Source organism: Pseudophryne corroboree, chromosome 6, assembly GCF_028390025.1.
Source record: "Pseudophryne corroboree isolate aPseCor3 chromosome 6, aPseCor3.hap2, whole genome shotgun sequence".
Lineage (NCBI taxonomy): Eukaryota > Metazoa > Chordata > Amphibia > Anura > Myobatrachidae > Pseudophryne > Pseudophryne corroboree.
The window spans coordinates 71,322,918-71,346,586 of NC_086449.1; the positions used below are offsets into that span (position 1 = coordinate 71,322,918).

At 49.8% G+C, this 23,669-nt stretch overlaps 1 protein-coding gene across 3 annotated transcripts in view; it reads left to right on the forward strand.

The window, feature by feature from the left end:
• The window catches only part of IL27RA (interleukin 27 receptor subunit alpha), a 55,584-nt gene that overhangs the window by 23,209 nt on the left and 8,706 nt on the right, over window positions 1-23,669 (forward strand). For 2 of the 3 annotated variants that reach the window (XM_063931127.1, XM_063931125.1), the window contains exons 10-12: window positions 7,564-7,665; window positions 8,032-8,184; window positions 17,588-17,710. In XM_063931127.1, the coding sequence (XP_063787197.1) occupies window positions 7,564-7,665; window positions 8,032-8,184; window positions 17,588-17,710 (378 nt within the window). Of the gene's footprint in view, window positions 1-7,563; window positions 7,666-8,031; window positions 8,185-17,587; window positions 17,711-21,354; window positions 21,486-23,669 lie in introns of those variants that run through there. The other variant, XM_063931126.1, reaches the window with a different exon arrangement.

Genomic DNA, 23,669 nt, shown 5'->3' on the forward strand with positions numbered 1-23,669 from the left:
GACAGGATAGAGCCTTACACTCACCGGTGAGGGACAGGATAGAGCCTTACACTTCCAGGTGAGGGACAGGTGATATATTTACACTCCCAAGTGAGGGACAAGTTAGAGCCTTACACTCCCAGGTGAGGTACAGGTTAGAGATTACACTCGCCGGTGAGGGGCAGATTAGAGCCTTACACTCCCAGGTGAGGGATAGGTTCGACCCTTATACTTCCAGGTGAGGGATAGGTTAGAGCCTTACACTGCCAGGTGAGGGGCATGTTAGAGCCTTACACTCCCTGGTGAGGTACAGTTTAGAGATTACACTCATCGGTGAGGGCTGTGTTAGACCCTTACACTCCCAGATGAGGGGCATGTTAGAGCCTTACACCCCCAGGTGAGGGATAGGTTAGACCCTTACACTCCCAGGTGAGGGACAGGATAGAGCCTTACACTCGCTGGTGAGGGACAGGATAGAGCCTTACACTCCCAGGAGAGGGACAAGTGATCTCTTTACAATCCCAGGTGAGGGACAAGTTAGAGCCTTACACTCCCAGGTGAGGTACACGTTAGAGATTACACTCGCCAGTGAAGGGCAGGTTAGAGCCATACACTTCCAGGTGAGGAACAGGTTAGAGCCTTACACTCCCAGGTGAGGGACAGGTTAGACCCTTACACTTCCAGGTGAGGGACAGGTTAGAGCCTTACACTCCCAGGTGAGGGATAGGTTAGACCCTTACACTCCCAGGTGAGGGACAAGTTAGAGCGCTTACACTCCCAGGTGAGGGACAAGTTAGAGCCTTACACATACCTCCCAACATGACCCTCTCCAGGAGGGACAGAATGCCATACACTCCCAGGTGAGGGACAGGATAGAGCCTTACACTCGCGGGTGAGGGACAGGATAGAGCCTTACACTCCCAGGTGAGGGACAGGTGATATCTTTACACTCCCAGGTGAGGGACAAGTTAGAGCCTTACACTCCCAGGTGAGGGGCAGGTTAGAGCCTTACACTCCCAGGTGAGGGATAGGTTAGACCCTTATACTTCCAGGTGAGGGACAGGTTAGAGCCTTACACTGCCAGGTGAGGGGCATGTTAGAGCCTTACACACCCAGGTGAGGGACAGGATAGACCCTTACACTTCCAGGTGAGGGACAGGTTAGAGCCTTACACTCCCAGGTGAGGGATAGGTTAGACCCTTACACTCACAGGTGAGGGACAAGTTAGAGCGCTTACACTCCCAGGTGAGGGACAAGTTAGAGCCTTACACTCCCAGGTGAGGGGCAGGTTAGAGCCTTACACTCCCAGGTGAGGGATAGGTTAGACCCTTATACTTCCAGGTGAGGGACAGGTTAGAGCCTTACACTGCCAGGTGAGGGGCATGTTAGAGCCTTACACTCCCAGGTGAGGTACAGTTTAGAGATTACACTCATCGGTGAGGGCTGTGTTAGAGCCTTACACTCCCAGATGAGGGGCATGTTAGAGCCTTACACCCCCAGGTGAGGGATAGGTTAGACCCTTATACTCTTAGGTGAGGGACAGGATAGAGCCTTACACTCACTGGTGAGGGACAGGATAGAGCCTTGCACTCCCAGGTGAGGGACAAGTGATATCTTTACAATCCCAGGTGAGGGACAAGTTAGAGCCTTACACTCCCAGGTGAGGTACACGTTAGAGATTACACTCGCCAGTGAAGGGCAGGTTAGAGCCATACACTTCCAGGTGAGGGACAGGTTAGACCCTTACACTTCCAGGTGAGGGACAGGTTAGAGCCTTACAGTCCCAGGTGAGGGGCATGTTAGAGCCTTACACTCCCAGGTGAGGGATAGGTTAGACCCTTACACTCCCAGGTGAGGGACAAGTTAGAGCGCTTACACTCCCAGGTGAGGGACAGTTTAGAGCCTTACACATACCTCCCAACATGACCCTCTCCAGGAGGGACAGAATGCCATACATTCCCAGGTGAGGGACAGGATAGAGCTTTACACTCGCCAGTGAGGGACAGGATAGAGCCTTACACTCCCAGGTGAGGGGCAGGTGATATCTTTACACTCCCAGGTGAGGGACAAGTTAGAGCCTTACACTCCCAGGTGAGGGGCAGGTTAGAGCCTTACACTCCCAGGTGAGGGACAGGTGATATCTTTACACTCGCCGGTGAGGGGCAGGTTAGAGCCTTACACTCCCAGGTGAGGGATATGTTAGATCCTTATACTTCCAGGTGAGGGACAGGTTAGAGCCTTACACTCCCATGTGAGGGGCAGGTTAGAGCCTTACACTCCCAGGTGAGGTACAGTTTAGAGATTGCACTCATCGGTGAGGGCTGTGTTAGAGCCTTACACTCCCAGATGAGGGGCATGTTAGAGCCTTACACCCCCAGATGAGGGATAGGTTAGACCCTTACACTCCCAGGTGAGGGACAGGATAGAGCCTTACACTCCCGGGTGAGGGACAAGTGATATCTTTACACTCCCAGGTGAGGGACTAGTTAGAGCCTTACACTCACAGGCAATGGACTAGTTAGAGCCTTACACTCCCAGGTGTGTTACAGGGTAGAGATTATACTCGCCGCCGCCGGTGAGGGGCAGGTTAGAGCCATACACTTCCAGGTGAGGGACAGGTTAGAGCCTTACACTCCCAGGTGAGGGGCATGTTAGAGCCTTACACTCCCAGGTGAGGGACAGGTTAGACCCTTACACTTCCAGGTGAGGGACAGGTTAGAGCCATACAGTCCCAGGTGAGGGGCATGTTAGAGCCTTACACTTCCAGGTGAGGGTTAGACCCTTACACTCCCAGGTGAGGGACTAGTTAGAGTGCTTACACTCCCAGGTGAGGGACAGGTTAGAGCCTTACACATACCTCCCAACATGACCCTCTCCAGGAGGGCCAGAATGCCATACATTCCCAGGTGAGGGACAGGATAGAGCCTTACACTCGCCGGTGAGGGACAGGATAGAGCCTTACACTCCCAGGTTAGGGACATGTGATATCTTTACACTCCTAGGTGAGGGACAAGTTAGAGCCTTACACTCCCAGGTGAGGTACAGGTTAGAGATTACACTCGCTGGTGAGGGACAGGTTAGAGCCTTACACTCCCAGGTGAGGGACAGGAAGATTACACTCGCCGGTGAGGGTCAGGCAAGAGCCTTACACTCCCAGGTGAGGGACAGGTTAGAGCCTTACACTTCCAGGTGAGGGACAGGTTAGAACCTTACACTCCCAAGTGAGGGGCAGGTTAGAGCCTTACACTCCCAGGTGAGGGACAAGTTAGAGCGCTTACACTCCCAGGTGAGGGGCAGGTTAGAGCCTTACACTCCCAGGTGAGGGACAGGTGATATCTTTACACTCGCCGGTGAGGGGCAGGTTAGAGCCTTACACTCCCAGGTGAGGGATATGTTAGATCCTTATACTTCCAGGTGAGGGACAGGTTAGAGCCTTACACTCCCAGGTGAGGGGCAGGTTAGAGCCTTACACTCCCAGGTGAGGTACAGTTTAGAGATTACACTCATCGGTGAGGGCTGTGTTAGAGCCTTACACTCCCAGATGAGGGGCATGTTAGAGCCTTACACCCCCAGATGAGGGATAGGTTAGACCCTTACACTCCCAGGTGAGGGACAGGATAGAGCCTTACACTCCCGGGTGAGGGACAAGTGATATCTTTACACTCCCAGGTGAGGGACTAGTTAGAGCCTTACACTCACAGGCGATGGACTAGTTAGAGCCTTACACTCCCAGGTGTGTTACAGGATAGAGATTATACTCGCCGGTGAGGGGCAGGTTAGAGCCATACACTTCCAGGTGAGGGACAGGTTAGAGCCTTACACTCCCAGGTGAGGGACAGGTTAGACCCTTACACTTCCAGGTGAGGGACAGGTTAGAGCCATACAGTCCCAGGTGAGGGGCATGTTAGAGCCTTACACTTCCAGGTGAGGGTTAGACCCTTACACTCCCAGGTGAGGGACAAGTTAGAGTGCTTACACTCCCAGGTGAGGGACAGGTTAGAGCCTTACACATACCTCCCAACATGACCCTCTCCAGGAGGGCCAGAATGCCATACATTCCCAGGTGAGGGACAGGATAGAGCCTTACACTCGCCGGTGAGGGACAGGATAGAGCCTTACACTCCCAGGTGAGGGACATGTGATATCTTTACACTCCTAGGTGAGGGACAAGTTAGAGCCTTACACTCCCAGGTGAGGTACAGGTTAGAGATTACACTCACTGGTGAGGGACAGGTTAGAGCCTTACACTCCCAGGTGAGGGACAGGAAGATTACACTCGCCGGTGAGGGACAGGCAAGAGCCTTACACTCCCAGGTGAGGGACAGGTTAGAGCCTTACACTTCCAGGTGAGGGACAGGTTAGAACCTTACACTCCCAAGTGAGGGGCAGGTTAGAGCCTTACACTCCCAAGTGAGGGACAGGTTAGAGCTTTACACTCCCAGGTGAGGAACAGGTGATATCTTTACACTCCTAGGTGAGGGACAAGTTAGAGCCTTACACTCCCAGGTGAGGGACAAGTTAGAGCCTTACACTCCAAGGTGTGGGATAGGTTAGACCCTTATACTTCCAGGTGAGGGGCATGTTAGAGCCTTACACTCCCGGTTGAGGTACAGCTTAGAGATTACACTCGCCGGTGAGGGGTAGGTTAGAGCCTTACACTCCCAGATGAGGGGAATGTTAGAGTGCTTACACTCCGAGGTGAGGGACAGGTTAGAGCCTTACACATACCTCCCAACATGACCCTCTCCAGGAGGGACAGAATGCCATACATTCCCAGGGGAGGGACAGGATAGAGCCTTACACTCCCAGGTGAGGGACATGTTATATCTTTACACTCCCAGGTGAGGGACAAGTTAGAGCCTTACACTCCCAGGTGAGGGGCAGGTTAGAGCCTTACACTCCCAGGTGAGGGACAGGTGATATCTTTACACTCGCCGGTGAGGGGCAGGTTAGAGCCTTACACTCCCAGGTGAAGGATAGGTTAGACCCTTATACTTCCAGGTGAGGGACAGGTTAGAGCCTTACACTCCCAGGTGAGGGGCATGTTAGAGCCTTACACTCCCAGGTGAGGTACAGTTTAGATTACACTCATCGGTGAGGGCTGTGTTAGAGCCTTACACTCCCAGATGAGGGGCATGTTAGAGCCTTACACTCCCAGATGAGGGGAATGTTAGAGCCTTACTCCCCCAGGTGAGGGACAGGAAGATTACACTCGCCGGTGAGGGACAGGCAAGAGCCTTACACTCCCAGGTGAGGGACAGGTTAGAGCCTTACACATACCTCCCAACATGACCCTCTCCAGGAGGGACAGAATGCCATACACTCCCAGGTGAGGGACAGGATAGAGCCTTACACTCACCGGTGAGGGACAGGATAGAGCCTTACACTTCCAGGTGAGGGACAGGTGATATCTTTACACTCCCAGGTGAGGGACAAGTTAGAGCCTTACACTCTCAGGTGAGGTACAGGTTAGAGATTACACTCGCCGGTGAGGGACAAGTTAGAGCCTTACACTCCCAGGTGTGGTACAGGTTAGAGCCTTACACTCCCAGGTGAGGGATAGGTTAGACCCTTATACTTCCAGGTGAGGGACAGGTTAGAGCCTTACACTGCCAGGTGAGGGGCATGTTAGAGCCTTACACTCCCAGGTGAGGTACAGTATAGAGATTAGACTCATCTGTGAGGTCTGTGTTAGAGCCTTACACTCCCAGATGAGGGGCATGTTAGAGCCTTACACCCCCAGGTGAGGGATAGGTTAGACCCTTACACTCCCAGGTGAGGGACAGGATAGAGCCTTACACTCGCTGGTGAGGGACAGGATACCCTTACACTCCCAGGTGAGGGACAAGTTAGAGCGCTTACACTCCCAGGTGAGGGACAGGTTAGAGCCTTACACATACCTCCCAACATGACCCTCTCCAGGAGGGCCAGAATGCCATACATTCCCAGGTGAGGGACAGGGTACAGCTTTACACTCGCCAGTGAGGGACAGGCAAGAGCCTTACATTCCCAGGTGAGGGGCAGATTAGAGTCTTACGCTCCCAGCTGAGGGACAGGTTAGAGCTTTAAACTCCCAGGTGAGGGACAGGTGATATCTTTACACTCCCAGGTGAGGGGCAGGTTAGAGCCTTATACTTCCAGGTGAGGGATAGGTGATATCTTTACACTCCCAGGTGAGGGACAAGTTAGAGCCTTACACTCCCAGGTGAGGGGCAAGTTAGAGCCTCACACTCCCAGGTGAGGGGTAGGTTAGAGCCTTACATTCACCAGATGAGGGACAAGTTAGAGCCTTACACTCCCAGGTGAGGGGCAGGTTAGAGCCTTACACTCCCAGGTGAGGGGCAGGTTAGAGCCTTACACTCCCAGGTGAGGGGCAGGTTAGAGCCTTACACTTCCAGGTGAGGGGCAAGTTAGAGCCTTACACTCCCAGATGAGGGACAGGTTAAGCGTCTAACCATATGTGTGGCGCACAGAGATGCAAGCAGTGATTGCCCCATGTGTGTCTGCCTTATACTCAAGAGAAGCCTTGAATTCTGAGTGAAGGCTGAGGAGAACCTAAAAGTACAAGAAAGGCCATCGTTCTTTTGCTTTATGGGGGTGATTCCGACTTGATCGTAGCTGTGCTAAATTTAGCACAGCTACAATCAGGAACACCGACATGTGGGGGGACGCCCAGCACAGGGCTAGCCCGCCCCGCATGTCAGTCCCTGCCCCGTCACAGAAGTGCAAAAGCATCGCACAGCGGCAATGCTATTGCACTTCAGGAATAGCTCCCGGCCAGCGCAGCTTTTGCGTGCTGGCCGGGAGCTACTTGTCGCTGCCCGGGTCGCAAGCGGTCCGGCCACGCCTGAGTTGGCCGGACCGTGCCACACAAAACGGCGCCCAAATGCCGCCGTGCAGCCCCCTCCCACCCAGCGACCGCCTCTGCCTGTCAATCATGCAGAGGCGATCGCTAGGCAACGACAGCCGTCGGCTGTCAGCCATGCGCCGCAGTGTGCAGTTCTGACATGCGCAGTTCTGACTTGATCGCTGCACTGCGAAGAACTGCAGCGAGCGATCATCATCATCATCATCCTATGGGGGTCATTCCGACCTGGTCGCATGCAGGTTATTTTTTGCACTGCTGCGACCAGGTAATCGCCGCCTACAGGGGAAGGGGTTAGGGCTGTGCAGGGCTGCAATCGCTTGTGCAGAGAGCTGCACAAACCAAAAGTTTCTGCAGTCTCTGCACATCTCAGAACTTACTCATCCGCTGCGATGATCCGGCTTGGAGCTGAAGTCAGGAACCCTCCTCTTCAATGGCTGGGCACGCCTGCGTTTTTCCGGACACTCCTCGAAAACGGTAAGTTGCCGTCCAGGTCCGCCTTCTGCCTGTCAATCTTCTTGCGTTAGCCCCTGCGAACGGCTTGTTCATAAGGTCCGTCACTCCGTGGCGACGGCCAGCGACCGACGCGCCTGCGCATTGCTGCCCACACGCATGTGCAGTGTGCGAACGGGTTGGAATGACCCTCTATGTTCTTATCTGCTGCAATCTCTACCATACTTTCCTTCTGCTGAACATTCTGTATGTCTCTCTCTCTGTAGATGTATTCACCACAGGGGTTCTCTACCATATCTCTGTATTTGCCCTAAAGGACGATGAATGTGTCGCTAATTTGTCTACGGAGACCTACAGCCTAGAGGGTGGTGAGTAATGACGGGTGGTACATGGAGCTGGCAAACTAGAGGGAAGGACAAGTGTACTGATAAAACCCTGCAAACCTAACACACTCTTTCCCCACTGCTGAGAGATTCATCATGTACAGTAGAGCAAGTATTTAATGTATCCCATGCTGGTGATAGTGACCATAAAGTATAAAAAATCCTGTTTTCTTTATCATCTTACTGTTGGACACAGGACTCCGGGGAATATCCCAAAGCTGCCCCCTCAGAAGGTTACGGTCATAGAGTTTGTTTAAGCCACACCTTATACCCAACACGCTATGCAGTCACTACACGTTTCTGTAGTTTTCTTATGGAGCAATACTCAGTCTCATCTCTTTTTTCCATCAGTCCCTTCTGCTAGCCCCAACTTCTTCATCCACGTTCTTACGTCTACAGAAGCTGTCATCTCATGGGATGAGATACCAGTGCAGCACCGGAGAGGAAACCTGAAACATTATTCCATCTACGTCAATAGCACGGACCGTTATCAACACCACAAAGGTACTCCTCACACTGTCACTATCAGCACCAAACAGGTTCCCCTCACCGTCTCTCCTCACACCGTATAATACAGTCACTATCAGCACCACACAGGTTCCCCTCACCATCTCCCCTCACATTGTATAATACAGTCACTATCAGCACCACACAGGTTCCCCTCACTGTCTCTCCTCACACCGTATAATACAGTCACTATCAGCACCACACAGGTTCCCCTCACCATCTCCCCTCACATTGTATAATACAGTCACTATCAGCACCACACAGGTTCCCCTCACTGTCCCTCCTCACACTGTGTAATACAGTCACTATCAACACCACACAGGATACCCTCAAATTGTATAATACAGTCACTATCAGCACCACATAGTGACTGTATTATACGGTGTGAGGGGATCCTATGTGGTGCTGATAGTGACTGTATTATACAATATGAGGGTATCCTGTGTGGTGTTGATAGTGACTGTATTATACGGTGTGAGGGGATCCTGTGTGGTGCTAATAGTGTCTGTATTATACGGTGTGAGGGGATCCTATCAGCACCACACAGGTTCCCCTCACTGTCTCTCCTCACACCGTATAATACAGTCACTTTTAGCATCACACAGGATCCCCTCACCGTCTCCCCTCACAATGTATAATACAGTCACTATTAGCACCACACAGGATCCCCTCACCATCTCTCCTCACACTGTATAATACAGTCACTATCAGCACCACACAGGTTCCCCTCACCGTCTCTCCTCACACTGTATAATACAGACACTATCAGCACCACACAGGATCCCCTCACCGTCTCCCCTCACACCGCATAATACAGTCACTATTAGCACCACACAGGATCCCCTCACCATCTCTCCTCACACCGCATAATACAGTCACTATTAGCACCACACAAGATCCCCTCACCATCTCTCCTCACACCGCATAATACAGACACTATTAGCACCACACAGGTTCCCCTCACACCGTATAATACAGTCACTATCAACACCACACAGGATACCCTCATATTGTATAATACAGTCACTATCAGCACCACAGAGGTTCCCCTCACACCGTATAATACAGTCACTATCAGCACCACACAGGTTCCCCTCACTATCTCTCCTCACACGTATAATACAGTCACTATCAACACCACACAGGATCCCCTCACACCATATAATACAGTCACTATTATAGCACCACACAGGATCCCCTCACCATCTCTCCTCACACCATATAATACAGTCACTATCAGCACCACACAGGTTCCCCTCACACCGTATAATACCGTCACTATCAGCACCACACAGGTTCCCCTCACATTGTATAATACAGTCACTATCAGCACCACACAGGATCCCCTCACCATCTCTCCTCACACCGCATAATACAGACACTATTAGCACCACACAGGTTCCCCTCACACCGTTTAATACAGTCACTATCAGCACCACACATGTTCCCCTCACCCTCTCTCCTCACACTATATAATACAGTCACTATCAGCACCACAGAGGATCCCCTCACATCGTATAATACAGTCACTATCAGCACCACACAGGATACCCTCACACCGTATAATACAGTCACTATTAGCACCACACAGGATCCCCTCACCATCTCTCCTCACACTGCATAATACAGACACTATTAGCACTACACAGGATCCCCTCACACCGTATAATACAGTCACTATCAAGACCACACAGGATACCCTCATATTGTATAATACAGTCACTATCAGCACCACACAGGTTCCCCTCACCGTCTCTCCTCACACTGCATAATACAGTCACTATCAACACCACACAGGTTCCCCTCACACTGCATAATACAGACACTATCAACACCACACAGGTTCCCCTCACTGTCTCTCCTCACACCGCATAATACAGTCACTGTCAGCATCACACAGGTTCCCCTCACCCTCTCTCCTCACACTGCATAATACAGTCACTATCAGCATCACACAGGATCCCCTCACCCTCTCTCCTCACACTGTATAATACAGTCACTATAAGCACCACACAGGTTCCCCTCACCCTCTCTCCTCACACTGTATAATACAGTCACTATCAGCATCACACAGGTTCCCCTCACCATCTCTCCTCACACTGTATAATACAGTCACTATCAGCACCACACAGGTTCCCCTCACCCTCTCTCCTCACACTGTATAATACAGTCACTATCAGCACCACACAGGTTCCCCTCACCCTCTCTCCTCACACTGCATAATACAGTCACTATCAGCACCACACAGGTTCCCCTCACCATCTCTCTTCACACTGTATAATACAGTCACTATCAGCACCACACAGGTTCCCCTCACCCTCTCTCCTCACACTATATAATACAGTCACTATCAACACCACACAGGTTCCCCTCACCCTCTCTCTTCACACTGTATAATACAGTCACTATCAACACCACACAGGTTCCCCTCACCCTCTCTCCTCACACTGTATAATACAGTCACTATCAGCACCACACAGGTTCCCCTCACCCTCTCTCCTCACACTATATAATACAGTCACTATCAACACCACACAGGTTCCCCTCACCCTCTCTCCTCACACTATATAATACAGTCACTATCAACACCACACAGGTTCCCCTCACCCTCTCTCCTCACACTGTATAATACAGTCACTGTCAGCACCACACAGGATCCCCTCACCATCTCTCCTCACACTGTATAATACAGTCACTGTCAGCATCACACAGGATCCCCTCACCATCTCTCCTCACACTGTATAATACAGTCACTATCAGCACCACACAGGTTCCCCTCACTGTCTCTCCTCACACTATATAATACAGTCACTGTCAGCACCACACAGGATCCCCTCACCATCTCTCCTCACACTGTATAATACAGTCACTGTCAGCATCACACAGGATCCCCTCACCCTCTCTCCTCACACTGCATAATACAGTCACTATCAGCACCACACAGGTTCCCCTCACCCTCTCTCCTCACACTGCATAATACAGTCACTATCAGCACCACAGAGGTTCCCCTCACACCGTATAATACAGTCACTATCAGCACCACACAGGTTCTTCCCCTCACCCTCTCTCCTCACACTGTATAATACAGTCACTATCAGCACCACACAGGTTTCCCTCACCCTCTCTCCTCACACTGTATAATACAGTCACTATCAGCACCACACAGGTTCCCCTCACCCTCTCTCCTCACACTGTATAATACAGTCACTATCAGCACCACACAGGTTCCCCTCACCCTCTCTCCTCACACTATATAATACAGTCACTATCAACACCACACAGGTTCCCCTCACCCTCTCTCCTCACACTGTATAATACAGTCACTGTCAGCACCACACAGGATCCCCTCACCATCTCTCCTCACACTGGGCGGGATGTATTAACATACATCGCCGCCCCTCGCCGGTTACCGCAGCGATGTTGATCGCATATGTACTAACATATGCGATCAACATCGCGATGCGGTGACGGAGGCCCCCCGCGATACCTGTTAGGTGGTCTGCGGGGGGTCTCCGTCACCTCCCCGGGGTCCCCACACTGGCTAGATGCCGGGAAGCAGAAGCAGGCTGCCCCCGGCACCTCCTCCTCCCCCCTGCAGCCGGAAGGACGTCCGGCTGCGTTGCTAGGGGGAGGAGGACACTACCTTCCGGGTCCAGGGCAGCCTGGAGGAAGGTAAGCCAGGGGGAAGGGGGGTCGGCGTCTGCGGCGGGGGTCGACGGTGTCGGCGGGTTGCGGCGTTCGGCGAAAAGAAGCCCATAGGCTTCTATAGGGTTTCGCCATCCAGAGATGGCGAAACCCTGGACGCCGAAAACGCTGCGGTAGGGTCTTAGTAAATATGAAAATGCGGTAAAACCCCCGTTTTCGGGGGTTTTACCGCATTTTTGCTTTAGTACATCCCGCCCACTGTATAATACAGTCACTGTCAGCATCACACAGGATCCCCTCACTATCTCTCCTCACACTGTATAATACAGTCACTATCAGCACCACACAGGTTCCCCTCACCCTCTGTCCTCACACTGCATAATACAGTCACTATCAGCACCACACAGGTTCCCCTCACCCTCTCTCCTCACACTGCATAATACAGTCACTATCAGCACCACACAGGTTCCCCTCACCCTCTCTCCTCACACTGCATAATACAGCCACTATCCGCACCACACAGGTTCCCCTCACCCTCTCTCCTCACACTGCAGTGCATAATACAGTCACTATCAGCATCACACAGGATCCCCTCACCATCTCTCCTCACACTGCATAATACAGTCACTATCAGCACCACACAGGTTCCCCTCACCCTCTCTCCTCACACTGCATAATACAGCCACTATCCGCACCACACAGGTTCCCCTCACCCTCTCTCCTCACACTGCATAATACAGCCACTATCCGCACCACACAGGTTCCCCTCACCCTCTCTCCTCACACTGCAGTGCATAATACAGTCACTATCAGCATCACACAGGATCCCCTCACCATCTCTCCTCACACTGTATAATACAGTCACTATCGGCACCACACAGGTTCCCCTCACCCTCTCTCCTCACACTGCATAATACAGTCACTATCAGCACCACACAGGTTCCCCTCACCCTCTCTCCTCACACTGCATAATACAGCCACTATCAGCACCACAGAGGATCCCCTCACACCGTATAATAGTCACTATCAACACCACACAGGTTCCCCTCACCATCTCTCCTCACACCGCATAATACAGACACTATTAGTACCACACAGGATCCCCTCACACCGTATAATACAGTCACTATCAGCAGCACCACACAGGTTCCCCTCACTGTCTCTCCTCACACCGTATAATAGAGTCACTATCAGCACCACACAGATTCCCCTCACTGTCTCTCCTCACACTGTGTAATACAGTCACTATTAGCACCACACAGGTTCCCCTCACCGTCTCTCCTCACACTGCTTAATACAGACACTATTAGCACCACACAGGATCCCCTCACACCGTATAATACAGTCACTATCAACACCACACAGGTTCCCCTCACACTGCATAATACAGTCACTATCAACACCACACAGGTTCCCCTCACACTGCATAATACAGACACTATCAACACCACACAGGTTCCCCTCACTGTCTCTCCTCACACCGCATAATACAGTCACTATCAGCATCACACAGGATCCCCTCAGCATCTCTCCTCACACTATATAATACAGTCACTATCAACACCACACAGGTTCCCCTCACTGTCTCTCCTCACACCGCATAATACAGTCACTGTCAGCATTACACAGGATCCCCTCACCGTCTCTCCTCACACTGTATAATACAGTCACTATCAGCACCACACAGGTTCCCCTCACCCTCTCTCCTCACACTGCATAATACAGTCACTATCAGCACCACACAGGTTCCCCTCACTGTCTCTCCTCACACTGCATAATACAGTCACTATCAACACCACACAGGTTCCCCTCACTGTCTCTCCTCACACCGCATAATACAGTCACTGTCAGTATTACACAGGATCCCCTCACCCTCTCTCCTCACACCGTATAATACAGTCACTATCAACACCACACAGGTTCCCCTCACATTGTATAATACAGTCACTATCAGCACCACACAGGATCCCCTCACCATCTCTCCTCACACCGCATAATACAGACACTATTAGCACCACACAGGATCCCCTCACACCGTATAATACAGTCACTATCAAAACCACACAGGATACCCTTATATTGTATAATACAGTCACTATCAGCACCACACAGGATCCCCTCACACCGTATAATACAGTCACTATCAGCACCACACAGGTTCCCCTCACTGTCTCTCCTCACACCGTATAATACAGTCACTATCAGCACCACACAGGTTCCCCTCACTGTCTCTCCTCACACCGTGTAATACAGTCACTATCAGCACCACACAGGTTCCCCTCACTGTCTCTTCTCACACCGTATAATACAGTCACTATCAGCACCACACAGGTTCCCCTCACCATCTCCCCTCACATTGTATAATACAGTCACTATCAGCACCACACAGGTTCCCCTCACTGTCTCTCCTCACACCGTATAATACAGTCACTATCAGCACCACACAGGATCCCCTCACACCATATAATACAGTCACTATTATAGCACCACACAGGATCCCCTCACCATCTCTCCTCACACCATATAATACAGTCACTAACAGCACCACACAGGTTCCCCTCACATTGTATAATACAGTCACTATCAGCACCACACAGGATCCCCTCACCGTGGGCGGGATGTATTAACATACATCGCCGCCCCTCGCCGGTTACCGCAGCGATGTTGATCGCATATGTACTAACATATGCGATCAACATCGCGATGCGGTGACGGAGGCCCCCCGCGATACCTGTTAGGTGGTCTGCGGGGGGTCTCCGTCACCTCCCCGGGGTCCCCACACTGGCTAGATGCTGGGAAGCAGCAGCAGGCTGCCCCCGGCACCTCCTCCTCCCCCCTGCAGCCGGAAGGACGTCCGGCTGCGTTGCTAGGGGGAGGAGGACACTACCTTCCGGGTCCAGGGCAGCCTGGAGGAAGGTAAGCCAGGGGGAAGGGGGGTCGGCGTCTGCGGCGGGGGTCGACGGTGTCGGCGGGTTGCGGCGGTCGGCGAAAAGAAGCCCATAGGCTTCTATAGGGTTTCGCCATCCAGAGATGGCGAAACCCTGGACGCCGAAAACGCTGCGGTAGGGTCTTAGTAAATATGAAAATGCGGTAAAACCCCCGTTTTCGGGGGTTTTACCGCATTTTTGCTTTAGTACATCCCGCCCCGTCTCTCCTCACACTGCATAATACAGTCACTATCAACACCACACAGGTTCCCCTCACACCATATAATACAGTCACTATTATAGCACCACACAGGATCCCCTCACCATCTCTCCTCACACCATAAAATAGTCACTATCAACACCACACAGGTTCCCCTCACATTGTATAATACAGTCACTGTCAGCATCACACAGGATCACCTCACCGTCTCTCCTCACATTGTATAATACAGTCACTATCAGCACCACACAGGTTCCCCTCACACTGTATAATACAGACACTATCAACACCACACAGGTTCCCCTCACTGTCTCTTCTCACACCGCATAATACAGTCACTCAGCATCACACAGGATCCCCTCACCATCTCTCCTCACACTGTATAATACAGTCACTATTAGCACCACACAGGATCCCCTCACCATCTCTCCTCACACTGTATAATACAGTCACTATCAGCACCACACAGGATACCCTCACACCGTATAATACAGTCACTATCAGCACCACACAGGATACCCTCACCATCTCTCCTCACACTGTATAATACAGTCACTATCCAGTGGCAAACGCAGGATTTTCATGGGGGGGTTTCCAGAACTGGGTGGAGCCAAGCACGGGGGCGGGGACTGAGGTGACCCAGTACATGCTGGGTCCGTAAAACTAGTGTGTCTGTGTGTATATATATATATATATATATATATATATATATATATATACATACATATCTATATATGTACACATATATACCGTATATACACCTATATATATATATAAATATATATATATATATAATATACACATAGCATATTAAACATGCATATATATATCCATTTCAAGCTTCTCACACTCACTTACAAAGCCCTCACCCACTCCTCTCCCATCTACATCTCTGACCTTATCTCCCTTTACACTCCCACCCGTCCTCTTCGCTCTGCTAATGCACGCCGATTCTCCTGCCTACTGATTACTTCCTCCCACTCCTACCTCCAAGATTTTTCACGTGCTGCTCCAATTCTCTGGAATTCCCTACCTCTCCCCCTCAGACTCTCCAACTCTCTATAAAACTTCAAACAGGCTCTCAAGACCCACTTCTTCACCAAACCCAGCCAAATCTCATCCTAACCATCTGTTCCACGCTCTCTATGTACCCCATCTGTGTCACCTCTGTCTATCTATCCCTCCCCTTTAGAATGTAAGCTCTCACGAGCAGGGCCCTCTTCCCTCATGTGCTTATCCTTTGTCTTACGTTAATAATCTTCAACTGCATCAACTCCAGCAGTCTTCTGCCACCTGATACTTATTCCAGTGTCATCTGCTGATGTAACTATGTTTATTTACCCTGTACTTGTCCTATACTGTCATCAACTGTAAGTTGCTGTTTTCCTGTTTGATTATTTATGTACTCTGTAATTGGGCGCTGCAGAACCCTTGTGGCGCCATATAAATAAAGGATAATATATATATATATATATATATATATATATATATATATATATATATACACATACAGTACAAGTATATATATGCATGTATATATATCATGTGTGTGTGTTTATATGTATGTATATATGTATGTATGCACAAACTGCACATGGATATATATGTACTATAATTAAAATAAAGTAAACTTTTATGAAGCACTTACAAGTGCCACCAGGAAGAGAGCAGGCTGCAGAGGACGCTAGACAGCCATTAACAATACTCATGCAGCATTAAAAAAAATAAAAAAATAAAAAAAATTTTTTTTTTTGTGGAGGGGGGTTTCTGGGTTCTCCTCACACTATATAATACAGTCACTATCAGCACCACACAGGATACCCTCACACCGTATAATACAGTCACTATCAGCACCACTCCACACAGAACACATCAGTGTACGCACAGGCGCTCTGCAGAGACATCAGTGTACGCACAGGCGCTCTGCAGAGACATCAGTGTACGCACGGGCGCTCTGCAGAGACATCAGTGTACACACAGGCACAATCCTGGACTAGTCCTATGGAAGTAGTTATGCCTTGTCAGCACCTGAAGAGGGTCCTTGTCTACCCTGCGTCTGCTCTTTGTAATTATCTGTAATGTTCTCACTTACCAGAGGCTGACCATGGACCTCCCCGAGACCACAGCTGACTTGTAGGCTCCTTGTGGTGTGGTGAATCAGTGTGATTCCTGCTGCCTGTGTATAGACCTAAAGGGCAGGAGGTACATCACAGTACACAAATACATCCACCTGCCGACATTTGAGAATGAGACAATAGACATACAGTAATATACATGCAGACATATATGCAACACAACACAATACAATGCAGGAAATGTTAGAGACCGTTTGGACTGGAAGGGGTCTTCTGCAAGCTAAACCCCTGTATGCAAAGTATGGACACACCAATCTCCTCACATACCCCTCAGGGACACCCCCTGACAGAATGCTGTATACACACTGACAAAACATATAGGGAGAGATTCAATTGTTTGAAAAGCCAGTTGGGTGTCTGTTTTTTCCTATCTAATAGACAGGAAAAAACAGACACCCAACCGACTTTTCAAATATTTGAATTCCCCCCATAGCGTCTCTATAGCTGAAGTGTCATATGCATTTTTATCACAGTATACAGCGGGAATGAGACCCTCTCAGGACTGTCACCAGGGACAGTATATACCGTCTGGATGACTGCAACCACTACAGCAGGGGAAGGACCACCGAGCACGGGGAAGACATTCCAGACCACAGGTAGGCAGATCAGGATGAGCGTGTAACCCTGGGTGATTCATTACATTGCTCTGAAGCCCCCTGCACCCCAATATGTGCTCGCTAGCACTCTATTCTGTCTCTACAGCAGTCTCTCACATATAGCCTGCCTCTTCTGCAGTCTCTCCTGTATTCTCATTCTCTCTCCTTTGCTCTTATTATTAACACCTTAGTCTCTATGGCATATATGTGCCCACAAACCCTATGTGTAGATATCATGGTCATTTATTAAAATGTGTCTGAGTACTAATGTCTATGGGCAAGCGTATTCTATGCTCCTACATACACCCACTGGCACTTCTCCTATTGTGTTATGCACGTAATATACAGACGTTCTGGATGCAGACGCTCCATACTCTACACTCTCCAGTATTCTCTCTCTCCAATATTCTACTTCTATCCAATACTCATACATTGTACTTCTGTCGCTTCACTCCATAGTACGGTATATCATTCACACATGCTTGTCATATTCTGTCTTTCCAACACATCTTCCATCAGCCGTGTCTCTTCTTTATTCTCCCCCATATTTTCTTATAAAGCCTTTCTAACACAATCTTTGACACTCTCTGCTCCACTTTTCCCGTCACTCAGCGTCTCTGCTCCGTATTCTCCGACACTCGGTGTCCCTGCTCTGTTCTCTCAGACAATCAGTGTCTCTTCTCCGTTTTCTCCAACACTCAGTGTCTCTGCTCCGTTCTCTCCTGGCACTGTGTCTCTTCTCCATTCTCTCTGACACTCTTTTCGGTCCTCTCCGGCATTCAACGTCTCTGATACATTATATCCGACACTCGGCATCTCTGTTCTCCCCGACACTGAGCATCCCTACTCAATTCTGTCCAACACTCAGCGTCCCTGCTCCGTTCTGTCCAACATTCAGCGTCCCTGCTCCGTTCTGTCCGACACTCAGCGTCCCTGCTCCGTTCTGTCCGACACTCAGCGTCCCTGCTCCGTTCTGTCCGACACTCAGCGTCCCTGCTCCGTTCTGTCCGACACTCAGCGTCCCTGCTCCGTTCTGTCCGACACTCAGCGTCCCTGCTCCGTTCTGTCCGACACTCAGCGTCCCTGCTCCGTTCTGTCCGACACTCAGCGTCCCTGCTCCATTCTTTCCGACACTAAGTATTCCTGCTCCTTTCTTTCTGACACTCAACATCTCTGACCCATTCTCTGACACTCGGCATCTCTGCTCCGGTCTCTGACACTCGGCATCTCTGCCCCGATCTCTCTGACATGTAGCGCTCCTGATCTGTTCTCTCTGACACTCGGCATCTCTGCGCCGTTCCCTGACACTCGGCATCTCTGCTCCTTTCCCTGACCCGATCTCTCTGACATGTAGCACTCCTGATCTGTTCCTTCTGATACTCGGCATCTCTGCTCCGTTCTCTGACATTCAGCATCTCTGCTCCGTTCCCTGACCCGATCTCTGACATGTAGCGCTCCTGATCTGTTCTCTCTGACACTCGGCATCTCTGCTCCGTTCTCTGACACTCGGCATCTCTGCTCCGTTCTCTGACACTCGGCATCTCTGCTCCGTTCTCTGACACTCGGCATCTCTGCTCCGTTCTCTGACACTCGGCATCTCTGCTCCGTTCTCTGACACTCGGCATCTCTGCTCCGTTCAATTACATGCCTATCATCTCTCCAACACTAACATGAACCTTAGTCTGTCTCTGTTGGGTTCCATGTGGAACCTATGCTGGAAGCACAGGCAAGGCACTGCTTTTCTCTTGCTCTAACACACAGCTACTGTTACTATGGGCGGGATGTACTAATGTACATCGCAGCCCTGCGCCACGATGCTGATTGCATATGTACTTACATATGCAATCAGCATTGCGGAGGACAGCTCTTCCGATAAGAGCTGTCCTCCGCGATGCACAGCGGCAGCCTGACTTCCGGGATTCGACCCCAGGAGTCAGTCTGCGCATGCGCAGGGCAACGGGGGTGGCCGCAAGGCATGCTGGGAGGGATCCGATCGGATCCCTTACACAGAGCCGCGGAGAGAAGCCCATAGGCTTCTATGGACTATCGCCAGCTAAAGCTGGCGAACCCCGCCGCGGCGCTGACCTGCCGGCCGGGGGATGGTACATCAGGAAAATGTGGTAAACAGGGAATTTACCGCATTTTGCGCTTAGTACACCCCGCCCTATATGTACACACTACTTTATAGGAAGACTATATATCATCGAAATAACTTAAACAAGTACAATAAAATTCACCAAGAGAGTAGCACATTCTAAACCAGCATTTGGAAACTACAGCGCCCTCTTGTGGTAAAGAATACTCCACACCTGCAATAATTGTCCATCTACTAAGGAGGCACCTTGCTATGTTAGGGCCACTTTAAAGCAAGTACAGCCATGGGCAAAAGTTTTGAGAATGACACAAGTTTTGGTTTTTACAAACTATGCAGCTTCAGTGTTTTTAGACCCTTTTTGTCAGATGTTACTATGGTATACTGAAGTCAAATTACAAGCATTTTATAAGTGTCACAGACTTTTATTGACAATTACATTAAATCTATGCAAAGATTCAATATTTGCAGTGTTGACCCTTCTTTTTCAAGACCTCTGCAATTCGCCCTGGCATGCTGTCAATCAACTTCTGGCCCACATACTGACTGATGGCCGCCCATTCTTGCCTAATCAATTCTTGGAGTTTGTCAGAATTTGTGGGTTTTTGTTTGTCCACCCGCCTCTCGAGGATTGACCACAAGTTGTCAATGGGTTTAAGGTCTGGGGAGTTTCCTGGCCATGGACCCAAAAATGTCGATGTTTTGTTCCCAGAGCCACTTGGTTATCACTTTTGCCTTATGGCAAGGTGCTCCATCATTCTGGAAAAGGCATTGTTCATCACCACACTGTTCTTGGATGGTTGGGAGAAGTTGCTTTTGGAAGATGTTTTGGTACCATTCTTTATTCATAGCTGTGTTCTTAGGAAAAATTGTGAGTGAGCCTACTCCCTTGGCTGAGAAGCAACCCCACACATGAATGGTCTCAGGATGCTTTGCTGTTGGCATGACACAGGGTTGATGGTAGCGCTCACCTCTTCTTGTGAAAACCATTCTCAAAACTTTTGGCCACGGCTGTACATGAGGAACATATCCAGATGAGCCATTGTGATTTTCTGGTGGATAACAATGATTAATAAAGGACGGGTTCACCTTGTTCCTTGGTGTCCTCCTCTTGAGGAGCTGGCGTGCAGCGTGTGACATCACACTGCCAGGACACTCTGATGTGGCTGGGCTGCGGTTTGGTGCGGACGTCAGTACCTAGCACCTGCGGTAATTAGTGATGGTGTCAGGTCCCTCCCACTTCCTCTCTACTCGCTGCTGTACCTGTGACAGCGGCGCCGACAGCATGAAGAGCGGCTCTCCATGTCAGGTACCTCCAGTTCCCTCCTTCCTCACTCCTCTGGGAACTACTACTGTGGGAATTATGTGTAGTACTTATACTACTGTGGGTGTTATGTGTAAAGGGCACTACTACTGTACTACTGTGGGCATTGTATGGCACTACTGTGGGCATTGGCTGTGGCACTGCTACTCTGGGCATTATGTGTGGCACTATGTGTGGACTTGTCTCTTCCAAGTGCTGCTTGGACTTCTAAGTGTGAGTTTTAAACAGCAAAAAGGAGCTGGAAGCCGAGTGAAAAGGAGGTGCAGTGAGCTGGAACAACTGCAACTGCTAAGTGGAGTATAGGTGCCGCAGGAGAGAGTACTACGGCTGCATAAAAGTGAAGGACCAAGAACCGCACAAAGATAGATAAGTATAAGCCAGCTTAATTATTGTATAAGTGAGATTGCTTGTCTTCTACTTTTTATTTTTGCTGCTTTTTCTTTGAGTGTAACAGGGAGTTAGACCTTGCAAACAATATGGGAGGGGCTGTGATTGAGGACCTCACTCAGTGCATGTCGTGCAAGATGTATGCACACCTGGAGCTACCGGCCCAGTGTGATTACATCTGCACGAGGTGTGTGCGAACTGTTGCCCTGGAAGCCCAGGTAACTGATCTAGAGCAAACCGTTACGCGACTGAGGGGGATTCACAATCTCGAGCGTAGTTTAGACAGAACGGTGGAGGGGATGCGGGAGGGGTCACTGGTAGAAGAGGATGATGATCAGGTAGCCAGTTGGGTCACAGTTAGAAGGAAGAAAAAGAGGGGGAGGAACGACATCTCCGAACTATCAAACCTGAACAAATTTGCCCAATTGGACGAGGAATCGGAGGATGATAGTGAAGAAATGACGGTGCCGGAGGAGACTGCTCCCTCTAGCATCCAGAGGTGCGGTCCCTCTGGCGCGGTTGGGATAAAAGATAGAGAGGTACCTAGTCAGATGGTGGTGGTAGGGGATTCTATCATCAGGAAGGCAGATAGGGCAATCTGCTACCGGGACCGTGATCGCCGTACAGTCTGTTGTCTCCCGGGTGCTCGGGTACGGCACATCGCGGACCGGGTAGATAGATTGTTGGGAGGGGCTGGCAAAGACCCGGCGGTCTTGGTGCACGTTGGCACCAATGACAAAGTTAGCGGAAGGTGGGATGTCCTTAAGAAAGACTATAGGGACTTAGGAAAGAAACTGAAGGCAAGGACATCTAAGGTAATATTCACGGAATTATTACCCGTGCCACGCGCTAGTCCAGGGAGGCAGAGGGAGATTAGGGAGGTAAATGTGTGGCTTAGGGATTGGTGCAGGAAAGAGGGGTTTGTGTTCCTGGAACACTGGGCGGACTTCTCAGTCAGGCGCCATCTCTTTTGTCGTGACGGATTGCACCTGACTGAGGAGGGGGCAGCGGTGCTGGGGGGAAGGATGGTTAGAAGGTTGGATGAGATTTTAAACTAGGAGCCTGGGGGGAGGGTTTAGCTAGAAACTACGGGTCATGCAGTGAGAATAGTGGGGATGGCGGTAGTAAACGAAATGGGGGAGAAGTTGGGGGGAGGGTAAGAGCAGGCGGTAAGGTTACTAACATGGGTACTAAAAAGGATTTTACCAAAGCACTAACCAATGACGATTACAGGTCATCCTTGCTACATAAGGGGAAAGATGTCCCTAACGCAAGGGAAAATACTTATCTTAGTTGTATGTATGTAAACGCCAGAAGCATTACTGGTAAAAAGGGTGAACTAGAAATACTTGCAGCAAGCAAACAGTATGATATTATAGGCATTACTGAAACTTGGTGGGATGAATCTCATGATTGGACAGTCAATCTAGAGGGCTATACACTGTTTAGGAGAGACAGACTAAATAAAAAGGGTGGAGGGGTGTGTCTTTACGTAAAGCCGTTTTTAAAACCTAATATATGGGAAGATATTCAGGAGGGGACTGTAGACACTGTCGAGACATTATGGGTAGAAATTGCATGCGGGGAAAAAGGAATAAAAAAGTTAGTATTGGGTGTATGCTATAGGCCGCCTGGTATCAACGCATCTGATGATGAATTGTTACTAAAGCAAATTGAAAGAGCAGCAGGAGTAGGAGACATAGTAGTGATGGGAGATTTTAACTATCCAGAGATAAACTGGAAAAACGATTCATGTGATACTGCTAGGGGTAATATGTTTTTAAACATACTTAATGATAACTACTTAGTCCAACTAATTGAGGAACCAACTAGGTACAATGCAATCTTAGACCTGGTATTAACAAACAATGGGGATTTGGTATCAGGTATTATAGTAGGGGGAACCCATAGGAAACAGCGACCACAATATGGTCACATTCAATATCAGTTTCTATAAACAGCCCTATACTGGCTCAACTAGGACTTTAAACTTTAGCAAAGCAAATTTTGAAAAGATGAGGGTATTTTTCAGGGATATTGAATGGGAAGGTTTGTTTTTAGGAAAAAATACTACGGAGAAATGGGAGGTACTAAAATTCCTGCTAGCTAAAAATACACTCAAATGTATTCCTATGAGTAGCAAAAAAAGGAATAAA